This window comes from Rattus norvegicus, chromosome 10 (genome assembly GCF_021556685.1).
Source record: "Rattus norvegicus strain SHRSP/BbbUtx chromosome 10, alternate assembly SHRSP_T2T, whole genome shotgun sequence".
NCBI lineage: Eukaryota > Metazoa > Chordata > Mammalia > Rodentia > Muridae > Rattus > Rattus norvegicus.
The window spans coordinates 99,003,545-99,029,205 of NC_141543.1; the positions used below are offsets into that span (position 1 = coordinate 99,003,545).

At 50.4% G+C, this 25,661-nt stretch overlaps 1 protein-coding gene and 1 long non-coding RNA gene across 5 annotated transcripts in view; one reads left to right on the top strand and one right to left on the bottom strand.

Annotated features, from left to right (window-relative positions):
* Cacng4 (calcium voltage-gated channel auxiliary subunit gamma 4) overlaps positions 1-25,661 on the bottom strand; it is a 62,053-nt gene that overhangs the window by 7,448 nt on the left and 28,944 nt on the right. The window contains exon 2 of the mRNA NM_080692.2: positions 2,035-2,118. Coding sequence (NP_542423.1) covers positions 2,035-2,118 — 84 coding nt within the window. The remainder of the gene's footprint in view (positions 1-2,034; positions 2,119-25,661) is intronic.
* LOC134480890 (uncharacterized) lies at positions 998-18,325 on the top strand. Of its 4 annotated transcripts, XR_015632195.1 has the most exons (6): positions 2,089-2,299; positions 2,942-3,134; positions 3,234-3,440; positions 13,987-14,152; positions 14,916-15,110; positions 18,026-18,325. It is a non-coding gene; the product is annotated as an uncharacterized LOC134480890 (long non-coding RNA). The 4 variants fall into 4 exon arrangements; XR_015632197.1 differs by lacking the exon at positions 14,916-15,110 and having other exon boundaries at positions 998-2,299; XR_015632194.1 differs by lacking the exon at positions 2,089-2,299 and having other exon boundaries at positions 2,834-3,134.

Sequence of the window (25,661 nt, forward strand, 5' to 3'; positions counted from 1 at the left end):
ATATGCTTTGTGTGACTCCAGACCCTTACTCTGTCCTTCTCTATCCCATCCTGGACCCCAGGAGGCTGACAGTATGGACCAAACCATCAAGGCTCCCAACTCTGGCTTTTGGAGGACTATATCAATGATAGAGACATTTCCCAAGGCTTCTCTCTGCCAAGCTGCAAAATGAAGAAGCTGCCGGGCTCTTGCCTAAGAGTCTCAGCTCTTGCCAGTCAGTCTGTCCTTCCAGCTCCCTTTCGTGAGCTCAGCATCGCAGAGCCGGAAGGATGTTGCTTACCCGTAATTTATTTATGCAAGCGGCCTTTCTTGAGTTTCGCTGTGTGCAATCTCTGCCGTCTACGGCTACCCTAAGGGGCCCCTCGTTTACCACGTAGAGTGTGAGCTTCCAGTACTTAGAATCGGAGGGCAGAAAGGCAAAAGGGGAGAAGATATGGAGGTGGGTTGGAGGCAGGGCGCTGGTCGTATTATTTCAGGTTCTAGGCCTGGCTGGAGCAGCCTGACATGGCCTCAGCTCCATGGGAACCGTGAGCTGTTCTATTTCATCAGATGACTCATGATCCAAATCCTTTCTTGTAGGGGGAAGAAAACGACCCACAATCAGGTGCACGGTGAATTATGCTTTCTCTAGGACACACTGGTATCGATTCTCTGTGTGTGAGGCTGGGCCTGAGCCCCAGGGTGCTGCCAGAAGCAGCTCTGCGTCTTTTGGCTGATGAGGAGGAGGGAGCAACAGGGAAAGCATCCATTTCTAGCCCTTCTCTGGCTGAGGTTTCCTCCTTTCTGGAGGTGTCCAGAGGTTCACGAGGAACTCTGGATTGACTTTAGGACCAGGGGTAGCCCATCCTTTGGGGTCCGGCATGTGCTGTGGGTACCAATAGGGAGGCATAACTCAGTCCCAGGATCAGGTGGGAGCAAGGGCTTAAGGGCAGTCCATAGGCAGAGGCAGTGGCTACATTAATTAGTTGGAGCTGAAGGAACTTAGGGCCACCTGTCAGAGGAGGCCCTGCCAGCTTCATCACCAACTGTGGGATACTTTTAAAGAAATTAATTATGTTATTTATTTACATTCCAGCCATTGCCCACCTCTCAGTTCCCCCCTCCCACAGTTCTACATCTGACATACTCCACCCCCGTTCCCTGGAGGATTGAGCGCATGCTCTCCCCCTGAGGCCAGACCAAGCCAACCTCTGCTCCTGGTTGGTGGCTCAGTGTCTGGGCGCTGGGTTAGCTGAGACTGCTGGTCTTGCTATAGGGTCGCTCTCCCCTTCAGCTTCCTAACTGACTCCTCACAGAAGCAGTGTGGTGAGGTAATCCCTACAGAGTGTGCTTCAGATGCTCCACCCCCTCAGGAGGATGTGGTAGCTTTTTCCAGGGCTGGGCCTCAGAGCTCAGGCTGGTCTCAAAGTCTCTCGCTACACAGCAGAGGAGGACCTTGGCCTCCTGGTCCTCCTGCTTCTACCTTGTGAGTGTTGATATTATTAATCTGAACAGTCCTACAGGGCTCAGAGAGCTCATATCTTTTCTTTTCGTAAAACTGGAGATCGGGTGTGGTGGGGGTGGGGGTCTCCTGTAACCTAGTCTAGACACAAATTTACTTCATGGCAGGAGACGTTTGACCTCCGTTCCTGATCCTCCACACCTCTGGAGCGCTGAGATTATCCAGCCCACGCCGCCAAGCTGGGCTTAAACTGTGCTGAGTAGGGAGTTGTGCACACACTAGGCAAGCCCTGTACCAACTGGGCTATGTCCCCAGAGGAAGTTCCTACCCTTACTTTCACTTCCTCCAACAGTGGCCCCCTGAAGCGCTATCCTTACTGCTTGTGCTTCAGTGTTTCACCTACCCAAAATACATAGTGTGTCAGGTCTCTCCTGCACTAAGCCCGCCCTCTGAGCTCAGGACTTCTAAATGAAAATGCTCACAAGCCACCCCCGGGGTCAAAGAACTGGAGCCAAGTCCACAGGGCTCACCTCTCTAGCCCCTCCCTTCCTCTCCCCTCCTCATACAAAGCCGCTGAGGTACTTGTCACTCACGGAGGAGGTACTCGGAGCTGTCGTGGTCATAATCGTTGTCCTCTGGGAAGTGGTTGATCCGGAAGCAGTGCCCCTTGTAGATGCCTGGAGGAAACGAGGGGGAAACACAGGCTGTGAATGTCCCGTGGGTTCAGACAACCATTTGTTCCAGACATGGCAGGTCTGAGCAGGTCACAGGGCAGAGAGAAGAGAGGCTGAGTCTGAAGTCCCCATTGCTTACTGTCCCATGAGGATACAGGCGCACACGGAGGTCTTGCACACTGAGGTGAGCCTTGATCAGAACTGTATCGTTTATGGTTAAGCCTTGACACCTCACTGTCGGAGTGAATCCCTCCCACCAATTGCTAGCGTGGACTCAGATTCCAATCTCCTCAATCTGATTGAAGGTAAAGCCAAGAAACTTCCACGAGGGCACAACTATCTCCCGCCTGGCTTTCTCCTCTCCATTTGGAGAGGTCTTCACGGCGTAGAAAAGCAGAATTTCTGGTTTATTTCGTAGCTCAAGGACAGTTCTCCCTTCCAGAATCTTCCATCCATTTCCTCCCAATTATCTGTCACCCTGCAGCCTGAAAATGCCCACCACTAAACACAGCAACAGAGAGGGAGTCACATGGGGGTGGGGGTGTCATGCCACTATGTGCCTGGGCCTGCCAAGTCCTCATGCCTACTCAGCCACATGACTCTAGCGGCCGATGGCCAGAGAGCTCTTCCTCCCCAAGCCCCTAACTGGTCAGCGCTGGTTTATTCCCAGCTGTAGCCAGTTCTTCTCTTGCTGCTGCTGCTGCTGCTGCTGCCAAGCACCCTGCTGGCTTCCAGCAGCCCGGCCTGGCCTCACAGTGGGTGGGGACAGTACTGGAGGCTGGAAGTGTGCCAGGGGCACATCTGTCTTCCTGTGTGTCCAACTAAGGTCTCCCTGCTGAGGTGAGAGCTTGCCACTCTCCTACCTGGTGACACACGAGCTGCTGACCAGCTGCTCCACTCCAGGCTCTCCCTCCACCTCCCTTTGGCTGATGCTCAAAGACCTGTGTGCACAACAGCAGCCGTGCTTCCCCAGACCCCAGGTCAGAGGTGCAGGAGGCAGACAGAGCGTCTCAGAGGAGGTATCTTGGGTGGGGTGTGTTTTCTGTGGGAACTTGGTTAACCTTGAGTCCCCTTGCCTATGCAGTGGCCACGACCTCAGCTCTCATCTCTAACCTCAGCTCTCAGATCCCTTAGAACCACGGGAGATGATACCACAGAGAGGCACTGAGGTGGTTCTTAGCCCTTGGAAATGAGTCAGAGAGATTCGCTACTGCTGGGCCCAGAGCTGCCTGTCTTCTACTTCACGTGTCCCTGAGTGGTTGCGTCAGTGAACAGGAGCTGGTGAAGAAGGACTAACAGAATGGGCTGGGCCCGGGATGGCTGAGGTAGGCTGGCAGACACTCGAGTGGGACAGCCACTGCCCCCGCCTCATTCCTAGGACCCGCCCACCCCAGATTTAAAACTGTTTCCACAGACCCAGAACTAGCTTTTAGAGGAGTGGGGTGGGCAGAGCTCTCTGGTCCACCCCAACACTTCCTGTTTCCCTCCCTCCCTTTTTTTTTTTTTTTTTTTTTTTTTGGCCACTTGATGGGTCTAAAGAAAATCACCAAGTCACACATGCTTGTTGGAACAAGTCAAATGACAAGAGGTTGGAAAAGAAGAAAACAATCTCTTCAGCTTGACAATCCTGCCTCTGACTTGTCTTGATGGGCTGGCTGTCTTCCTACACTCTCCCATGCACATGCGTACAAGCAGGGGTGTCCCCTAGTTTTAAGGGGTTCTGCGAGGTGATCCCAAGTCCTTGCTCATACTAAGTGCATATTATACCCCTGGATATTCTCTCTCTCTCTCTCTCTCTCTCTCTCTCTCTCTCTCTCTCTCTCTCCTTTTAAAGCACCTTATTCTGAGTTGCTATAGACTCACACGCCCATGTGAGGCATGAGAGGGGCTTGGGAGACGGCTCAGTGGATTAAAGTGCTCACCACTCGAGCATGAGGACCGAGTCTGAGTCCCCAGCACCCATGCCTGGTTCGGTGGTATCCTGTAACCTCATAGTGCAGGGTTGGGAGGTGGGCAAAGAGATTCTGGGCACACCAGCCAAGGAGCAAAGTCTAGCCAATCAGAAAGATCCAAGTTCAGTGAGGAACCTCCATCTCAAAACATGAGGTAGAGAAGGCTGGGGTTACCGCATGCGAGTGTGAGGACTGGAATTCAGATCCCATGAGAGGATGCCAAAGTCTGATGGGCGAGGAGGCCTGCCCATAACCCAGGGTGGTGTACCTGTAACCCAGGGTGGTGTGCCCGTAACCCAGGGTGGTGTGCCTGAAATCCCAGGGTGGCGTGCCTGTAAGCCCAGGGTGGCATGCTTGGGGGTTGGTGGGGGAGAAGATACAGGGAGTTCATAGTAAGCTGGCTACTTAAAATAGCTTAAATGGTGAGACTTGGTTTCAGCTAGAGACTGCCTCAATACCCAAGGGAAAGAACGAGAGAGGACCCAACAGTAACTCAGACACAACACACACACACACACACACACACACACACACACACACACACGTGCACGCACACACATGCATGTATACCCACACATACACACATACATGTGCACCCACACACATGAACACACACATATACGTGTGCACTCACACACATGCACACCCATGTGCACCCACATATGTGAGCACGCATGTGTGCACATGAACACACACATCCACAAGTAAGCATAATAATAAACAAGAACCATTTCAAAGTCAGCTTCTGGCCCCATCACATGCCTGCACTGATGTGCACATGCAGTACAACCACATACACACATACGTGAAGAGGAGGAAGTAACATGACATGAGGTGACCTTCACTGGGCTTTCTGCTAACACCTGAGAAAACTAGCATAGTGTCACATCCTGGGTGGTGACACTGACCTCATGTGTGATCCAGAACCTTCCATCACAGGGATTAGCCCTGGGCGCCCTTTGCTTTTAGTCACACCCATCCTGTCTACCCCAGCTTCTCCGGAACTCACAGCTATCACGGTGGGGTTCTCCATGGTGGTAGTTTTGCCCTTTAAAATGTCAACCCATGGAATGTGTGGCCCAGTAACCTTTAGTGGGTGGCTTTCTGTACTCAACACAGTTCTGAGATTATCTCCCCATTTGTGTATTGGTGGCTTGTGCCTTCCATGGCTGGCAGTGTTCCACAACAAGGAAATCTCATCCTCTGCTAAACCATGACCCATCGAAGGAGGTCCGCTGTTTCCAGCAGTGCCGCTGTGGGTGTTCATGTTCAGGTCTTGGGAAAGAATATGTTTATTACCCTTCTGAAACAAATGCCCACGGGTGTAGTAATTGTTGGGTCACAGGACAGGAACACTCTTAGTGTTAAGAGAGACTGTCCTGGAACTCACTCTGTAGACCAGGATGGCCTTAACTCAGAGACCTGCCTGCCTCTGCCTCTTGAATATTGGGATTAAAGGCACACGCCACCTCTGCCCAGTAAAGTTTTCTAATTAGAAAAATAGTAAGTTGATATTAATCCAAACGATGCTTAGAAGAGCCCTAAAAGGAAGTCACAGGCAAGAGAGGGTTGTAAGAGCCCCAACCTTGCCCAGCACTGAGGAAAAGGGCTTTAGCTACCTAAGGGTATCCTGTAGTCGTTCCAACTGCAGACAAAGCTGAGATTCTGGAAGCCTAGCTTGTACTCACACAGAGACATCTGCTCCAAGCATCCTTCCGATATATTTCACTGCTCCCCACTCTACAGCTAGAAAATGATTTAACTAAACTTGTGAGTTGATTTTTTACGGCACTGGGGATTAAGCCCAGGGCTTTGAGCATGCTAAGCGAGTTCTCTGTCACTGAACTAAGTCCCATGTCCTTAATTTATTTTATGCAGACTCGTCAGTAAGATCTTGCAGTACATCTACCCATTTTCATAGCTTTTGTTTGTTTGTTCTGAGACAGGGTCTCACTCTGTAGCCTTGGCTGGCCTCATCTTACGAGGTAGACTAGGCTAGCCTTGAATGCAGGAATTAGCACCACCAGGCCAGGCCTGTGACTTTGCTTTTAAAGTGCTGGGAATGGAACACAAACCCTTGTGAATTAAGAAAATGCCCTGACACCAAGCAACATCCATAGCCTATTAACTAATTGTGTGTGTGTGTGTGTGTGTGTGTGTGTGTGTGTGTGTGTGTGGGTGAGTATGTGTGTCTGATGAGTGTGTGGTGTGAGTGTGTGTGGTGTGGTGTGGTGTGTGTGTGTGTGGTATGTGCGAGGTGAGTGTGTGGAGTATGTGTTGTGCATGTGTGTGTGGTGCGCATATGGTATGTATATATGTGTGGTGTGCATGAACACATGGGTACACATGTGTGTAAATGAATACGAGCGTGCATGTGTGGAGGCCAGAAGTCAACTTTGGGTGTCCTTCCTCAGGGACTACTGACCTTGTTTTTTGAGGCAGGGTCTCTCACTAATCTGGAACGTGCCTAGTAGCCTAGTGTCTGGCCTCTGCAAAGTCTGCTTCTCCGGGGCTAGAACTGCAAGTACCTGTCAACACTCTTGGCTTTTTACTTGGGTGTTGGGGATTGAACTCAGGAATTTATGCCCGCATAGCATTTTACTGGCTGAATTATCTCCCCGGTGGCTCATTCTTAAGCATGTTATTTGCAGTGGCTTCAGGAATGTCTCCATGTCTAGATCTATTCATACATGGTGGCTCTGTTCATACATGGTGGGTCCCACCGTTTGTGGGAGAATGATCAGAGGGAGTCTGTACTCTGCAGTAGCGTTTCTGGTCCTCCCTGCCCCTCCCCTTTGCTCCTTCCTTCCCTGCTTCCTTTTCCTTCTCCCTGCTTCCTCACAAACCTAGAGAGAGACTAGCATGCATTAGAGAGATGGGCATCACTGTGGTTAAGTTTTGCTGCCCTCAGAGGCATCCTGCAGCCTAACCTGCAGTAGCTATGAAGGCGCCTGTGACAGTCAGCGTTCCACCACTGTGACGTGACATGGGAGGTGAAAAATGGCGAGAGAGGAAAGGCTCATTTTGACTCACAGTCAAGGCTCCAGTCTGTCGTTCTTTGAGCCTGTGGTATAGCATTTATTAGTACATCGGGATGAGAGGGGGAGGCTGTGAAGCCCCATTCACTGCACGGTGGCTGGGAGCAAAGAAAAAGGAGCCAAGGTCTCCATCTCCTTCATGGGCACACTCCCAATTAACCAAGCCTGTTCCGACCAGCCCCACCTCTTTAGGACCCCACTGCTACCCAATAGAGCCATAGCCTGGGGAGCAAGTTTTAAAAGCTGGGCCACTGGAGTAGGGAATTCTGGCTTTCTAAAATAGCAGATCTTTATTTTAAAAGAGGCCTTGCAGACGAAATCAAGTTATGAGGGGGTTGCTCAGGGTTTTGAGGGGCCTACCCTAATTCACATGTGGGGAGCTAGGTCCAGAACAATCAATTCTACCCCATCACTGTCTGAGGAGGGAGTGGGTGATGGAGAAGGTGGTCACCCACTGTTTTTGCGTCTAATGAACAAAAAGAGAATGATTACTCCCTGACCTCGAAGCTAAGAATTTGAGATATTTCCCCTAACCGTCCTGATTGGTCAGACATCTTTAGTTATTCTTTGCATGGTGGTTCCATCCCCCCTCCCATTAGGGACAGCTGGAAAACCCATGTCCTAAAGCATAGCAACCCAACATTGACTTCTGGTCTCCACACATGTACCCATTTATACATGTGTATGTGTGCATGTGTGCACATGCACACACACACAGACACACACAGACACACACAGACACACACAGACACACAGACACACACACACACACACACTCATTCACATAGCCTAGTCTACATAGCAAGTTCAGGCCAGCCAAGGCTACATAGTGAGACTCTGTGTCAAAACGAATAAACACCCAGACTGTATCCTCCCTCTCCAGACCCCTTGCTTCTGTTAATGGGACCTAGAGTCCCCATTGCCTCAGTTTCCCTGGGAGTTTTCCCCACGAGAGTTACCTGTTTATGTGGAGCTCAACAGTTTCAGGCCTGGGGACTTCACATTTATCTCTGACAAGTTTAATTTTATTAGCATCGGCTCGAGGCAATTAACAGGGAGAAAATTAATGGCCGATGAGAGAAGCAGGAGAGGGAGCTGTTTTCAACTCTTGTCACTGGAGTTCTTTTTCAGCAAGACTGAACTTCGCTGTGCTGTCAGCTAAGTGACTCCGAGGTTCTTTTTAGTGCATAGTTTATTCCAGGACCCTGGGTACAAGAATACAAGGCACTAGGAGCGGGGTGCTCACAGGAACACAGTGGCCCTCTGGAAGATGAGGAAGTTACTGGAGTAAGAGTTTGTGAGTCACGTGACCCCAGGTGAGTTATGTCCTCATCTGTCAAACTCAGGAAGGGGCCAGAGGGGCTGCTCCTGATTGATTTCCATGGCTTCCTGTGGAGGTATGCATACATGTCAGCATGTACATAGACGTCCACTCATCTCCTTCCACCACGAGCCACTTCCCCTAAAGATGTATGTGTGTGTGTGTGTGTATGTATATATATATATATATATGTATGTGTATATACACGTATATATACAATACACACATACATACATACCAACATAGGAAGTACCTGGAAAGAAATTTCCTAAATGGTAGGACTAATAAGCGAGCTAAGTCTGTGAATTCCTTTGTGTTTTCTGAACTTTCTGCCATGCCTGTGAACAAACCACAAAGCTCATTTAAGAGGCCAGATCCTTTAATTGTAAGAGAAAACACGGTGATGGAGGCGTATCTGAAATGATCACAGAGGCGCCGGCTGTGGAAGCCGGTGAACCAGGCAAGATCTGTGGTGGCAGGAGTGTGTGTGTGTGTGTGTGTGTGTGTGTGTGTGTGTGCGCGCGCGCACGTATGCATGCATGTGAGCGTGTGTAGTGTATAAGTGTGTTACTGTGTGAGTCTCTGTGTGTGAGTGTATGTGTAGGTGTGCATTGGGTGTGAGTTTGTGTGTGAGTGTATGTGCAGTGTGTGAGTGTGTTTCTGTGTGAGAGTCTGTGTGTGTGTTGAGGTGTGCATGTGTGTGTGAGTGTATGTTGTAGGGGTGTGTGTATGTCTGTGTGTGTGAGTTTGTGTGTATGTATGTGTAATGTGTGAATGTTTCTATATGAGAATCTGTGTGTGTATAGGGGTGTGTGTATAGGGTGTGTGTGTGTATTGTAGGTATGTCTGTGTGTGTGTGTATGTGTGCATTGTAGGTATGTCTCTGTGTGTGTGTGTGTGTGTGTATGTGTGCATGAGGATGTGTGTGTGTACGCATGTGCAGTGGGATGGGGGTAGCCTGTCCTTCCATGATCCTTCTGAAGGTCATACCTCTGGGCTATGCCATCACAGAGAGCCTGGGTGACCCATCCCATGGACTCAAGGGATTTCAGAGACAAGACTTTCAGTATAAAAACTGGGTGGTTAGTCACTTTTGAGTCATTTGAAGGATGTTGGCACCTGACACTAGCCTTGGTGAGAGGCACCTTAGCAGTCCATTCTAATTAAGGGACTGGGGGGGGGGGAGAATGCCAGCTGCTCTCTTAATAATAACAATGATCATTCCCCAAATCCTTCATCTCCTGCATAGCCTTCCCAGAGCAGTACCACCGGAACACCACAAGCATCAACAGCAGCTAGGAGCGCCTACCAGGAGCATACAGACACCCTCCTGCCCACCTCACGTCTGCTGCAGCCATCAGCCTCGTGCATACGTCCCCTGTCCATTCCACGACTCAGCCGCACCAATTATTTCTTGCCTTTTGCTCACAGCAATGGGTAGGTGCCTGAGGGAGGAAGAGCTCTGCCGGCGTCCCTAGTTACCCACCCCGTAAACTCTGTGCAAAGGAGGACAGCAGGTGGAGAAACATTTCTAGACTCTGTCCCTTGGGCACCGGTTCTGTGGTCTGTTCTAAATGACTTATGGGAAGCTGGGGCCAGGGCTTCCTCCTTCAGGTCTGGTTCTCTAGGATGGCCACTCCTTGTTCTTCTCTAGGACATGTGCTACTTGTAGACAAAGCTGGACTTGGTTTAGGCCAAGGCTGGTGTGCTGTGTGGATTCTGTGCACCAGTCTGTTGCGTCTCTAATAACAAGGCTCCTCTGGAGATGAAGGGAGGTACCTTGGAGAGGTCTAAAGATGTTCTTGCACAAGCCCACTGACAGAGGCCCAAGGGTGGAGCCCCTAGGCATTTATTCACACTTTGATCAAATGTTGGAAAGCTGAAAAGAGGAGAGCGAGGCCAGTTGTGTGCTTGGTAGAGTAGCTGCATGGATCCAAGTGTATCTCTTCGCTGACTCTTGGCTCCTTGTTGAATGCTCCACCCCGCTACCCTGAAGCTGACTCCATCTACAGGGAGGGTAGGCAGCATGGGTACCAGGCTAGTGTAAGAGAAACTGCTTCCTGACTGTGAAGCCGGGGAAAAGGGCAGTCTAAGTCTTGGAATGAAAGTCAGTGTGATATTAGCCAGGGAGGGCGAGGCAGGGTTGAGGAGTTGCTAAGGGATCGGTGTAAATAGAGGGCAGAGGAGGCCAGGAGAGGAGGGTGCTCTGTGGGACGTGTCTGTTCCTTCACAAGCCTTCAACACACATTCGTTCCTTCACCTTATTCACCATCAGTGCTATTTACATTTGCTTGCTCATCACGCATTCATTCACTCCTCAGCCGTGGTGTGTGTGTGTGTGTGTGGTATATTCAAAGGTGTGTGTGCATAGTGTATATATGTGGCCTATTCAAAAGTATGTGTATGTATGTGTGTACATAGTGCATATGTGGTAAAACCAAAGGGGTGTGTGTGTGTGTGTGTGTGTGTGTGTGTGTGTGTGTGTATGTGCAGTGTATATGTGTGGTATATTAGAAGGTCTTTGTGCACTGAATATATGCATCATATTGAAAGGTGTGTGTGCAGTGTATATATGTAGCATATTCAAAGGTGTGTGTGTATGTGTGTGCAGTGTATATATGTGGTATATTCAAAGGTTGTGTGTGTGTGTCTGTGTGTCCTTGTGTGCAGTATATATGTGTGGTATATTAGAAGGTCTTTGTGCACTGAATATATGCGGTATATTCAAAGGTGTGTTTGTGTGTGTGTGTATGTGTGTGTGTGCAGTGTATATATGTGGTATATTCAAAGGTCTGTGTGTGTGTGTGCAGTGTATATATGTAGTATATTCAAAGGTGTGTTTGTGTGTGTGTGTGTAGTATATTCGAAGGTGTGGGCGTGTGCAGTGTATATATGTGTTATATTCAAAGGTGTGTATGTGAGTGTGTGTGTATAGTGTATGTATGTGGTATATTCAAAGGTGTGTGCGTGTACAGTGTATATATGTATTATATTCGAAGGTGTGTGTGTGCACCCATTCTTAGGCATGCACACAGGCCAGAGGATGACATCTGGTGTCCTGCTTTAGCAGCCTTTGCCTTGTTTCCTGAGTCAGGTTTCTTCCTGAACTTGGAGCTAGGCCTGGAACCATCATGCCCCAGACTCTCCTGTGTCTGTCCCCCACAGCTCCCAGACTCTCCTGTGTCTGTCCCCCCACAGCTCTGGGGTTATAGGCACCCATGGCCTCCTCTGGATTTTTACATGGGTGCAAGTACCCAAGCTCAGGCCCTCATGCTTGTGTGGCCAGTGCGTTACTCCGCTGAGCCATGCTCCAGCCTCCTCAGATGCAAGATGGCCACACTGCTAGGTGCTGGAGGGGAGGTGCTCCTACAGACCTCCTGTCATGAGGATGAATTGAGACCCAAGACGATGAAATAAACGGCCATCTATATTATTTGACACGCGGCATGGGCAAGGAGGCTGGCAGGCGGCAGCAGCCAAGGGAGGGTTTTAGCTGTGGACAACTGTTCAGAAATTGAACCCAAGTTCAGAGCTGGAGGGTGGGGTAGAGAGGCCAAATCCAGGGAAAGACTCCTGCAGAGGCTCCCTACCTTCCAAGTCAAGTCAGGAAGACTGGAAAAGAGCCTCAGATGTCATCCCAATGAAACAGTGTGTGTGTGTGTGTGTGTGTGTGTGTGTGTGTGTGTGTGTGTGTGTCTGTATTCCAATCACCCAAATGCAACCACTGTGTGTATGCATCAGAACATCACACTGTGTTCCGTAAGTCTGTCCAGATGCATCATACAGGAGAGCACTTAGCCAGGTGCAGTGGCACAGCCTATAAGCTCAGCATTCTGGGCATGAGGGCTGTGAGTTCAAGGCTAGCCTAGGCTATACAGGGAGATACTCTCTCAAAAGTTACAGTCATGGGGATGATGCCTTTTCAAACCAGAGGACCCGAGTTTGGTCCCCAGCACCTATACAAAAAGCAGGGTATGGTGGCACAGCTTGTAATCCCAGCACTGCGGAGGTGAGGTGTGGGTCTCTGGAGCTTGCTGGGTGGCCAGTCCACCCGAATCACTGAGTCCTGTCTTAAAAAAAAAGTGTATGCAGGCTAGGGAGAGGGCTCAGCGGTCAATGTGATTTTTATGCAAGTGAGAGGACCAGATTCTGGACTCTCAGAATTCACACAAATGCTGGGTGGGTCTGTGAGCCCAGCACTGGAAGGCAGAGATAGAAGATCTCAAAGTAAGCTGGCTGTTGAGACCAACCCCATCTGCGGGTTCTGGGAACAGAGTAGAAGACTGACCAAAGATGAGACTTAGCATCAGCCTTAGGCCTCATCACGGGCTTACATACATGCGCACCATACACATGTGCACCATACACATGTGAGCACCAACACACCCTATACTACACACAAGTGTGTAAAAAGGAGGGTGGAGAGAGGTGGATGCTGCCTGAGGAATGACACAGGTTATCTTGTCTCACAGAGAGAGAGAGAGAGAGAGAGAGAGAGAGAGAGAGAGAGAGAGAAGAGGGGTGAGGAGGGGAGGGGGAGGGGAAGGGGAAAAGGGAAGGGGGGAGAGAGACACAGAAGAGAAGTAGGGGAGGCGGGAGAGGGGAAAGGGGAGGGAGGAAGGGAGAGTTGGGAGAGGGGAGAGGGAGGGGGGAGGGGGGAGGGGGGAGACAGGGAGAGGCAGACGGAGAGATGAAGAGACAGGGAACCAAATAATCAAAAGAGAGAATTGAAAAGAAAAGAAGGAAGGAAGAAAAGAAGGAAAGGATGAAGGAAGGCAGGCAGGCAGGCAGGCAGGCATAGGTTGAGAATGCCCAGACCAGCCAAGGCAAGGGCAAAGAGCACACCTGGCTCAACACCTGCCACCTGTGTCTGAGTCATTTTATCAACTGCAGGCCTTAAATCTTATGAATTTTGCAAACACTTCCTACTTAGGCAATCTCTAAATTAGTCCGAATTAGAGAGCGTTCACTGGCTGGGCACTGAGATGGGGTGACAATGTGGTGTGGCTCACAGCTCTGGTGCACGGGTCAAATGGCCCAAGTCTTTACGTCAGAGCAGGGCACCCTGGGTCTCCCCTACCCACCCCCCCATGCCTCTCTACTGCTATGGCTTCCTAGAGCTGTTGCTGGTGGGCTAGCTTCCATCCCATTCCCTGCAGGAAGGGAAGAAACAATGTAGCAGCCCTGGGCAAATGTTTCCGCGTCTTAAACCACCCTGGTCAGGAGCAATCTCTGGGTCAAGCAGAGATCTGAGAGGGTGGATGGTTTTAGCAGAGCTGAGGGGCTGGAGGGGTGGCGGTGTTTCTTCGTGACAGTTGTTTTTGGAGTGAAACCCTTGGTGTCACTTAGCACCCACTGTATGCTAGGAAGTGCCTGAAGCACCCGTGTTTTATCAGCACAGCCTTCATCCTAATCTTGGGGGGTGGATAGGGTGACCACCACCCTTTGCAGTCAAATACCTACCTGGGACTCGATCCTAGTCCATTAGGCCTCAGAGAACAAGCCTTCCTACTTAGGCAGCAAACGCTCAACACTGTGGTTCTCTTCACTGTGTACACAGGGGCACGAGCTATAGTACACTGCTAGAAGTCAAACGACAGCTTTGGGAGTCAGTTCTCCCTTTCCCTTATGCGTGCATATGTCCTGGGGACCAAACTCCGGTCATCAGCGTGGGCGGCAAGCACTCTTACCAGCTGAGCCATTTTGCCAGTTCCTCGGGACCACAGGTAACCTTTCTAAAGACTATGTCTATACAATGTTACATTGTGAGGTTCTGCAGCGATGCCGGTGGAAGGTTTGGGGACAGGGGAGTCATTTAACCTGAACCACGGACTTGGGAAAGGGTGCAGTGACCGGGCATGCCAGTGAGCAGCTGAGGCACTAGACTGATCTCCTTCTAGGCTCCGTATCCTGCCTTGTTCCCCACTCAGAGGTCCCCTTCATAATCCTTCCACTTCCACGCCCCTTTCCAAAGAAACTCCCTAATGACTGTGATTTCCCAATTGGCATGTTCTGGTCTCCTGCGGGCTGGCTGCTCTCCAGTGGCAGTGAGGCAGGCTGCTGGGAAACCTTTCCTCGGGTTCCTACAGGGAAATGCCAGGCTCCGAGAAGCAGCGGGACGGGCGGCACTCCCCCTAGATTCTTGGCCTTTACTGACACTTCGAGACCCTGTTTAATAATCACAGACTCCACTCTTTTCATGCAATTTCTATCACTTGAGCACTTGCTATTTTCTAGGCAATGGATTCTTGGAGATGTAGCTGAGTCTTCTCATTATACTTGCTTTCCTTTCACTTTGGACTGGGGATAGGAGTGATACTTGCCGTGTCTGAGACAGGCTCTGAAGCAGGAAGAGTACCCCTTTATCTCCATCCTGTCCCGTCCTTACCATTCCCACGCAATGGAAGAGGGACAAGATAGCTTTCCACACTGTGGCGGATGGCTGTCTGTCCTCTAACAGGACCACTCCGGTTACACTGTTCACTCCAGCAGGTGACCTGCTATTCTGCTGGCTGCTTCCCACATCCTAGAGTATGTCTGCTGTAGTAAGAACCAACAACGGGAGAGCTTAAGACATGCACAGCCTCTGCCCTTTTGCAGCTTTCTATGGGCAGCTCCTAAATGGTGATGAAGAAGGGAACCCTCTACAGGAGCGTCCAAGGCCTCAGAGAATGCAGGACCGAGGTACGTGGCCAAGGCTGTGGTGCGGAGGTTAGAAAAGCTGTTTTTCATCCCAACATCATAAGGAGGAGGAGGGGAAAGAGAAGAAGAGGAGAAAGAGGAGAAGAAAAGGAGGAAGAAGAAGACAAAATCTTCAACTCCCTCTTTCTCTCGGACGCCTTCAGGCCAGACTGGTTTGTGTTTGTTTGTTGTGTTTTTGTCTTGACTGGATACCTTAAAGGAGAGCTGTCTATGTCTTCTCCATGAACAGCTTGGAGACCGGAAAGTTTCTTCAGCTAAACAGTGACCCTAAGACCCACACCTGCAGACAACCTCGCACCGCAATCTCTCCTACTCTGAAAACTGAAGAGCATTTAAGACAGGGTCTCTGTAGACCAGGTTGAACTCAGACTGCCAAGGTCATCTGAGGATGACCCCCTGATTGTGATTCTCCTACGTCCACCTCCAGAGTTTTTGGGGTTACAGATGTGCTCCACAATGCTCACTTCATGCACTGCTGAGGACAGAACCCAGGGCTTTGTGTACACAAAGCAAGTGTTCTGCTATCCCAATTGCATGCCCCTTGTCTCTTTTCAGAGCCTTAGCTTGGCACCTGGACATCTTTGTCCTTCTGTGATCTTTAAGGATTTCCTATTAGATGGGGTTCACCCATTCCACCCGCTTCTCATTCTTTTCTTTTAAACCAGTGTTCCTATATTGATGCCGGGTCCTGTGGGAGTGAAAGGACATAGATTCTGTCTGGGATGGGGAGGTAGATGGGAAGAATGAGGCAGGGAGCAGGTCTGGGGAAGTTCAGTGCTGGATCCGGCTTATAGGGGAGCTGTCAGCAGCTCAGTACCTAGCAGTACTGGCCAAATGGCAGCTCAGAGAGGAGGCCCAGAAGACCCAGAGATTTGGGCTTTTGGAAGAGAAATCGGGGGGGGGGGGCTGAGACTGAAAAAGTAGACAAGACTCAGTTACAAAGGCAGCCGGAGGTTCCTTATAAGGGGCTGCATTTAATGCTACCTGCTCCAACGTGCTACAAGGAGGGGGCGATCGTACTGCGGGACCGGAGCGTGACTGGCAACTAGAAAAACCCCTCCTGACTCGTGCTCTGGTAGCACTAGCCTCCGGGGATTCTGGATGTCTCTGGTGCTATTCCCAGCCTGGATGGGCATCATTTGGCCTGTTAGGGTTTGCCCTACCTTAGGGCTCTTGGGTGTCTGCTTCAAGTCCCAGAGGAGCTCAGCTGCCTGGGAGATGACAGGCTGTGCTTTCCCAGATCTAACAAGCTCTCTCTTCATCATGTCTTCTCACATTGGAACCCCTTGTAAGGACACATTTCATCCTGGCTCTCGGTCAGCAGCTTCCTGCAGCTGCCCGAAGACCTTATCGGCTGCTGTCAGAACAAGAGGCAGGACAAGAATGGGGAGGCCTGTGGATGGCTAGGTGTGGGTGCTTCAGAATCAGCCCATTTCTCCCCTCACAGCCTGTTAGCACCGTTGAGACGTATCGGACCACAAAACGCACTGTTTGTAAACCCAATAGAAAAGAGGAGGGGCTGGGAAGGAGGCGCCTGCTGTGGTTTGGCTGCCACAGTCATGTGTTGGGCGCACTGGTTCCTAGTATGGTGATGCATGTGAAGAGGCGGTGGGGTGCACCTATATTCTCAACACTCGGGACAGGGAGGGAGGAAGGTCACAGCAAACCAGAAAAAAAAGTGAGAAGAGAACATGAACAGAGACTTCCACTAAAGGGGCTTCCGGCTTCTAAACAGCCTGGGGAGGTGGGTTCTCAGGTCCAGCGGTCAAGGCACACAGAGATCACTACAGCTGTAGGAGAAGGGGACCCACACTGCGTCTTCAGCTGGCCTCAGAACCTGGCAGTGTCAAGGAACAGCTTGTGTTCTCGTGCTAATTATGTTGCCCAAAGACAGGCTTGCAGTGTCCTGCACAGAGGCTAAAGGAAGCCTGCCCCCAGTTGGCTCTGATTGGGAAATTAAGTTGCCAGTGGCCAATGGCTGGGCAGGGAGACAGAGATGGGACTTAGAGGATTCCTGGGTGTGAAATGCTGGGGAGAAAGGGAAGTTTACCTTGTGACTGGCCACCACTCCGGGAAGGGGTGTGTGTGTGTGTGTGTGTGTGTGTGTGTGTGTGTGTGTGTGTGGTGGGTGGGGGAGATAGCCGGAATGTAGGTACAAAGGGGAAAGTGACCCCAGAAGGGCTGCCCAGAGAGTCCGTGGGCAGCAAAGATAAAATTTAGATTTAGTAAGTGTTAACTCAAGAATATCGGAGGGGAGTGCGTTAGCCTGGTGGAGGTTCAGGGGTGGCCCAACCATTGAGCTAGTTAAGGCGTATTAAAATATAAAGGTTTTGTGTGTGTGCGGCAAGCACCCACCAGGAGTTTAGAGAGGTTGCAAATTATTACCGCTACAGTGCCATGCACATGAGGCTGGTCTTGCAGGCATGCAAAAAAGCCAAGAGATAGCACGCCATAGACGCTGTATCAATGTTCCAGAAAGTTGCCGAGGTCGGCTTCCCTGCAAGGAAGTCCCAAGGCACAGTTTCATGAAGTAGAGTGTAAAGCATCAGTTGTGGTAGCATCTCCAGGATGTTGGAGATGCCAGGACCGAAGGACTTCTGTGGAGGCAAAATGGAGGTGGGGGGCGGAGTCAGCCCAAGAGAGATAGGCTATGTGTGCTGTCCAAAACAGAACCAGAGGGGTGGAGCTACTCGATGCCCTCTGTACCCAGATGGTAACACCTCGAGCTCCAGATGCTGGACGTAGAACATCCAGTCTTTTCCCTGCTGGGTATGTCTTGCATTGGTTCAAACTTTCCCTGCTATTCTTCTCATCTCTCCCTTTTGGAATGGGAATATTTACTTGATCAAATGTTGGAAGAATGCAACTTGCTTATTAATTTCAACTTAATTACTTAGACTTAACAGGAAAATGGGATGAACTTCGAAGGAGGAGCCTGGGTGGCAAGGAGTGAGCGTGTCACAGTTACCGGCCGTGTCTGTGAGGTCGTAAGTGAGCAGTGGGAAGAACTGTTCTGAGCGTGGATGGCATCAGCCCATGGTTGGACGGAGAAGAGCCGAGCAGCATTGGATCACTTCTCTGTGCTTCTGGACTGCAGGGGCAACACGAGCAGCTGCCTCCTAGGCCTGCTGCCGTTTCTCTGTCGTGATGGATGGCACCTTCCAAGTCGGAGCCAAAATAAACCTTCACTCCCTTAAGTCGTGTCTGTCAGGCAGTTTGCCATAGTAACAAGAAAATAATGAATGCAGGCTCTCACAAGCGCTCTCTCTCTCTCTCTCTCTCTCTCTCTCTCTCTCTCTCTCTCTCTCTCTCTTTCTCCTGCTTTTTTTTTTTTTTTGAGGCAGGGTTTCTCTGTGTAGCTCTGGCTGTCCTGAATCTCAATCTGTAGACCAGGCTGGTTTCAAGAGCAGAGATCACCTGCCTCTGCCTCTGCCTCTGCCTCTGCCTCTGCCTCTGCCCCTGCCCCTGCCCCTGCCCCTGCCCCTGCCCCTTCCCCTGCCCCTGCCCCTGCCTCCTCTGCCTCTGCCTCTGCCTCTGCCTCTGCCTCTGCCTCTGCCTCTGCCTCTGCCTCTGCCTCTGCCTCTGCCTCTGCCTCTGCCTCTGCTTCTGGAGTGCTGGGACTAAAGGTGCCTAACCAGACGTGGGATTCTTTGAATCAATATTGACATCCAAACCAAGGTGTCTCTTTAGGGTCTTATGCTAAGGGCAAAGAAATAGGCGAGCCACCCACCATGCTATGCTGTCCTTCTGGTATGTGACTTCTTCCTCTGGGAATGAGGCTCTCACAGAACAACCCACAGTGACCATATCACCATTCAGATACTCCCTCATGAATATAGACCAGAGTCAGAGGAGACCAGGAGACGCCAGGGAATTCATATACTCGGCTCATGATGGAGGTCCATGGCTTTTCTCTCCCTTGGTCTTGGCTGAACTCTTCCTTACACCCTTATGCACATTTCCCCATTCTTCCCCTAAATCCATCAAGAGGACCCTAGATCCATGCTAGCTGCATCTCAGTTTGTGGGGAGGATGTGCCAACCTGGTCCTGGCCAGCTCGGAAGCCTGGGCTCCGCTCTACTCCACAGGGAAAGTCAGCACCACTGTTCTGAGATGTGAGAATAAGGGCAGGTCTCCAAGAGATCACAGGCCTCGGGGGCCAGGAAGGAAATGGAATCAGAAGTAGCCCGCCATCACAGAGAACATGTGACATGTCTCCTAGTCTCTTTAGGTCTCTGTCATCTGGAAGTTAACCAGTAGCCAATCATCTTTTCACAAGCACCTCCGAGTACCATCTCTGAAGTAGGGTTATTCACAGACCCCACGGAGTTGCTATAACCAAGAGGAAGAGGGGTCTCACAAATGGTGGGTTCTCTTCTCTCATCGACTTAAGAAAGAAAAGCCTCTTTGCTTGCTCACAGCCTACAGTGTGAGCCCTCAGCTTCCTTCCTCAGGGCTACCTTGTCAGGAAACCCCAGCCGGCATGAGAACTGTCTTAGCTTGGTTTCCTGTAGTTGTGGTAAAACAAGCTGGCAAAAGCAACTTAGGGGAGAATGTTTAGCTCACAATTCTGGCTGCAGCCAGTCATTGCTAGAAAGTCACAGCAGCAGGAGCGTGGGAGAACTGGTCACAGGACAGCCACAGTCAAGAACAGGGAGCGATGGATGCGTGCACAATGGATGCGTCATCAGTTGGCTCTCTTTTCCGTTCAGTCTAGGGTCCATCCCATGAAATGCCACCTCCCCCACTCAGGGTGGGTTTTTCCCACTTCAATTAACCCAATTAACAAATCCTTCTCAGGCATAGGCACGAGCCAATCTAACTTAGATAACTCCTCGTTGAGACTTCCCAGCTGACACTAGACCGCGCCAAGGTGACAATTAAAACTAGTTATCACAGGAGCCTCAGAGGTGACTCTGGGCGTGATGTTCAATGGCCCATCTCCTGATCCTCATTGGCCTCCGGCTTTCTCCATCCCTTCTGGGCTCAGAGAGTTCTTCAAGGGTAGCACAGCTTCAACCTTGCCTCCTCCAGTTCAGGGCTGCAGAACTGACGGGATTTTCCAGGCTTCCTGCCGAGATTCATAATTGAACCGAGCCAGAGAGATTTCCCCGACCAATAGCCGTCTTCTCCCTCAGCACTGGGGAATGGTGTTCTCTGTGATTTCTCTTACTTGTATCTGCTCCGTAACTACTGCTTGGATGAAAGCTTGGTTGCCAAGGGTTGGGTTTTTTTTTTTCCTTTTCCTCTTTGCTTCTTCTTTCTTTTTAATGAGGAACAAATACGGGGCTTGGAGGGGGGCGCAAAAAGCTCTCTGCAGAATCCAGACTTTCCCGTTGCTTCGCTTCCGCAGATCTCTAGGAAGTTATGCCCCAATAATCTGAGAGGTTTGACTGGAGGTCCTTCGTGGGGGAGGGGGAGTCATAGTGGAGCCCTAGGGAGGGGCACCTTCATCTCTTTCACCTTACACATTAGGAACCCGAGGCCCGGAGGGGTGATGGCCATTTCCATGGTGACAGGCTAGCTGGTGGACTGGCCAAGCCTGGGCTCTCTAGTTGATCTCTGGACCTTCAAGGTGACACAAGGGTTTTGCAAGGTCACTGATCCTGGCGTACAGTAAGCGCGTCAAACACGCTATGAGCTGCCATAGCTGGGTGACCAGGGGGCAGCTGTTCTACCAGAGAGCCAAGTTTGCCTGCCTCTTCCCCAGCACGGCCATGGAGTCCTCCTTGTCCTCATATGGTCATGACATGGTGACGTTTAAAACGAGCGGCTTGCCTGACTCTTAGGCGGCCCCTCGCGACGACTGTTTTTCCTCTGGCCCTACTGCTAATGGACTGACAAGAGCAGGCTGCAGCTGAACACTAAACCTTGCAAAGCCCTTTGCTAAGCTCTTCCCAATTTTCCGTTTAAGCCTTAAAATTGCCTGAAGAAGCAGGCTAGGGATATAGCTTAGTGGTAAAGGGTTTGTTGGCATGCGCCAAAGCCCTGGGTTCGGTACCTAATATGATACCTCTCCCCTACCCTCCCAAAGAAGTAGGGACTCCTGTAAACCTGTTACACACAAAGCAGGTTCAGAGAGGGCAGGGAATTTTTTAGCAGAGTGGCAAGGAGCCTCTAGGACCATAGTTCCGGACCTCTATGCTATCCTGAAGAATTCTGCAGAAGAGGAAGGAGGTAGAAGGGGCAGTGTTGGAAGGACGGACATATCTGCCAAGTCACTGGTGCCTTCCAGCAGCCAGGCAAAACTGAGATAGCTCAGATCTGCTCTCTGACTACACCTGGGGCCGGGGCAGCAATTTCAGCCAAACAGAAACCCAATTCAAACATGATTTTCAATGCCTGCTCCCCACACCTGTGGCCCAGAGTGCCAAGTAAACACGGTTATCAGCTGGAGCCCTGTTGCCTACCTGTGCTTCGGAGGGGAGCCACCAGCTTCATAAGCTTGGATGAGACCTCAGAGCTCTGGGCTCATCAGCCACACCTGATGCCCACATCCTCTGTCCTGGCTTCCTGGAAACCCCAAGTCCTGCCAGTGTCAGTCCACTTGGCTGTTTTCCAGGAAGAGAGTCACTATTTTTGGCCCTTTCACGGTCCACTCCCTACAGCAGCAGACAAATGTTTCCTCATCTTGCCCAGGATGGATCCCCCAACACGGAAAAGCAGATGTCCATTCACTCATGAACTTAGCCTTGAATTCAAGTCAGTATTTACATGGCTACAGTTTGTCATGTACCAGGTGCCTGACTGTGTGTGTGTGTACATGCACGAGTGCCTCAGCTGTTCTAGCCTTGCCTTTAGCTTGGCACTGACTTAGTGACTTGACCAAGCCAAGGCAGCCATTGGGAGAAACTGACATCACAGCTGAGCCTCAAGAAGGGTCAGGAAGTCAAAGACCAAGTAGCTGTTCCAGATACAGGGAACACACGGTAGAGCTCAGGGACAGAGGCCGGTATGTCTGAGCAGGTAAAAGATGTCGATGAACATAGAAAGGTGTGGAGAGGAGAGAGAGGTGGTCCAGAGGCTTTGTAAACCCTGGGAGCCATGACAGTTAATAAACCAGCTTTTGGTCCTCCAGAATCAGGGACAGAGAAGCAGAGGGATCAGACAGAATCCAGATTCTGAGACAGGTTTTCGTGGAAGCTCGCCTGCTGATTTGGGACAGAGAGGATTCCCTGGTATCTCCCCAGCTCTGTCCACCATCTAACTACCCATCCCCCACTTCCAATACCCTTGGCTTACGGCCACAGTAGCTTTCCTGATACCTTTTCCAGAGTATGTCCATACTCAAGCCTCCAATGCCCCTCTCTTCCACAGTTTGTCCTCAAGGCCAATACACCCCAGGCTCCCTCTCGGCAGTGCCAGACCAGGTGTTGCTGTCTGTGGTGCCCTTCCATATTCATTCACCCCCAGTCTCAGCTCCCTCTGCCTCAGCTTCTTCTAGGAAGTTTGGAGCTAAGGCTTGGGGGTTTTGCTTGCCCAAAGAGGAAAAAAGTATAGAGAATGTAAAAGCCAGCTTCCCTCCCTCCACACACAGGCACAGCAGGCCTATGAGCTGCAGGCTTTGGAGGGGCTGGAGGCAGAGAAGACAGGCTGGCTGGAAGCCAGGCTGCAGAGAAACCCCTGGGAACAGAGCAGAACAATTGCCGTTGTGAGTTAAGCAGGCCATTTATGGGGAGGATAAAAGTTAATGAGAAGCTGTACTTCAGCCCCCACCATTAAGCAAGAGCAAACCCTGGCAAATACAGCACACAAAGGGGTGGATTTGAAGCAGCAGCCTGCTCAGCAGAGGGCAGTGCCATGGCGGCCTGCTGGCGTGGGGACGGGGCGGGGCTCCACATCCATCACCTGATTAGGAAGGTGGTCAAGGTTTGGACCTCACTGATTTCATCTAAATTCTCCAGGTGGCTTCTTAATCTATTACCCAATGTCTCCTTTCTAGCAACAGTGGAAGCTGGTTGGGGAAGGAGGTGAGGGCTCGTCACTAATGCATCTAGATCAGCGGTCTCCACATCAGATAGTGATGAAGTAGTAACGAGGATAATTTATGATTGGAGGTCATCACATGATGGACTGTATTGAAGGGTCTTAGCATTAGGAAGGTCGAGAACCACCGAGTTAGTAAAGCTTTGTTCAGTCTCTGTCCCGTTGGTCAGGGCAAACTTAAAGCCTTGGCTGTTCTGACAGTTTGCACTAGTCCAGGCTTCTCGTTACCTTCAGAGCTGAGAAAGAGGCATGGAACCAAAGCCTGAGGTCGTGTGGGCACCAAGTCTTGCTCCGATGACACTGGCAACGACAATACCAGCATGTGGCATCTCATGGGGACGTCACTTCTGACCGTCTTATTTCTTTTGGACCTTGTTGTGATCCCCACATTACAAAAGGAGAAACTGAGGCCTCCCGGAGGTTCACCAGGTGTAGGGCAGTGTTTAGAACAGGAGTGCTCAGACCACACCGCTCTCCCCTCTCTGGTGGCAAATGCACTCGCCTGCACACAGGTACCTGGTGGTTAAGAGGGTTAACAATGCCCAGCATGTAAGACGGGATGTTCCACGCCATCTCTCAGGAGTGAGATTCTGAACCACACGAGGTGCCCAAGAATCAAGGAGTCTGGGTCTCTTTGGAAATGTGCTTATTTCTAAAGAAAAATATCACCATCATTACTGGTGGTGGTGGTGGTGGTGGTGGTGGTGGTGGTGTGTGTGTGTGTGTGTGTGATGGAGAGGGTATATATGCGCTCTAGAATGCATGTGGAGCTCAGAGATACTAGCTCTGTAGAAGCTACTTTTATGAGGGTTCCAGGGGTGGAATTCAGGTTGCCAGGGGAAAATCTGCAGGGCCATCTAGCCAGCCCTGGAGTGTGTGTGTGTGTGTGTGTGTGTGTGTGTGTGTGTGTGTGTGTGCCCGTGTGTGTAGGTATGTGTGTTTGTGTGGGTATATGTGTGTGTGTGTGTTTATATGTGTGTGTAGGTATGTATGTGTCTTTGCGTGTGTCTGTGTTTGTATATGTGTGTAGGTGTGTGTGTGTGCGCGCACACACGCACGTGTGTTTGTTTATTTGCCTTCCTTGTTTTTCCATTTCTTTTTCTTTTTGTTTTTTTTGTTTGTTTGCTTTTGTTTTTGTTTTTTTTTTTGGTTTTTTTTTTTGTTTTGTTTTTTTTTAGGTCAAAGTTTTATGTAGTCCAGGTTGGCTGGGATTTGCTATAAAGTCAAAAATAACCACAAACCTCTCTGATCATTCTGTCTCCATCTCTCAGGTTCTGGGATAACAGGCACACACACACACACACACACAAACACACACACACACACACACATCTCCCCTAACTCCCAGAGGTGCATTTCCGGGGGACTCCCCCCTTTGTCTATCCACCAGCCATTTTTACATCCCAGTGTTGCCTCCTTCCTGGTCCTCTCCTGGCCTCACTGCCCTGCCCCATTTTGGATCTGCCAGGGTGGTTTGGTGACACGGACTTCAATGCTGCACTTGACTTCCCAGCTCCTGCAGGAGCAGATGTGGGTGCCAGGCTTCCTCCTGCTCTCCAGTCCTGCCGTGGACACCACCCTCCAGCCACACTGCTCTAGGCACAGCCCTTGTCAGACACTAAGCTGTTCCCAAGCACATCCTGTTTGTCTTGACCCCTGCTACCACATTTTGCAGACTTTCGAAGGTCATCAGGGAGGGTGTTACACCTTTTCAGAACCCTCCTGGGCTCTATCCCTTCTCCCTTTTCGTATATCCAGCCCTCTGTGTAATCAAGTTCTGCATCAATAGAGTCAGTCAACCGTCGGTCAAAAATATTCAGGGGAAAAGTGCATTTGTACTGAACATATACCGTCTCTTACCACAATTGCCTAAACAATACATATGTATTATTACACATATAATACAAATGCATTAAATAATGCAAAAATATATAGTATTAGGAATTAATTGCATGCTGAGAGTCACACACGGAGATGGCTTTGTGCAAGTGATACGCAAATGCATAGCTGTTTTGCATGAGGAACTTGAGCATCGTCCTTGACTTTGGTATCCCTGGTCGGTTGGGGTTTTGGGGGCGGGGAGAATCCATCTTTTATGCACACCTTTAACCATTGGAGACTCTTGCATTACATATAGTTAAATTATGCTTCCACCCCTAAGCCAGAGGCCTTGGTCTGACATAATTTGTCTTTGAGTCTCTGTTTGATGCATGTTGATGTGAAGCAGAGGCGGCCTGTGAAGCTGGGGCACCGGTTTTTCCTGAGCCCCGGCTTCTGCGCTCATGTGCAAAAGAGAGAAGGAAATGCTCACTCTCCACTCTTCTCCCTTTCTCCCCGCAGTAGCGGAATAGCCCAGGAACCAGAATACCAAACCTGGACAGAGAAAGTCACGGAGAGGACATCAATGTCTGTGACCAAGAGATGACAATGGAAGGAGTGGCTTGTCACTGGCCTTTCTTCTGAGCCCACTGATCAATGCTGGAAGACCAAGTAGATTGTAATATGATAAATACGATGTTCTGGAGGTGAACCGAAGGATTCAATGTG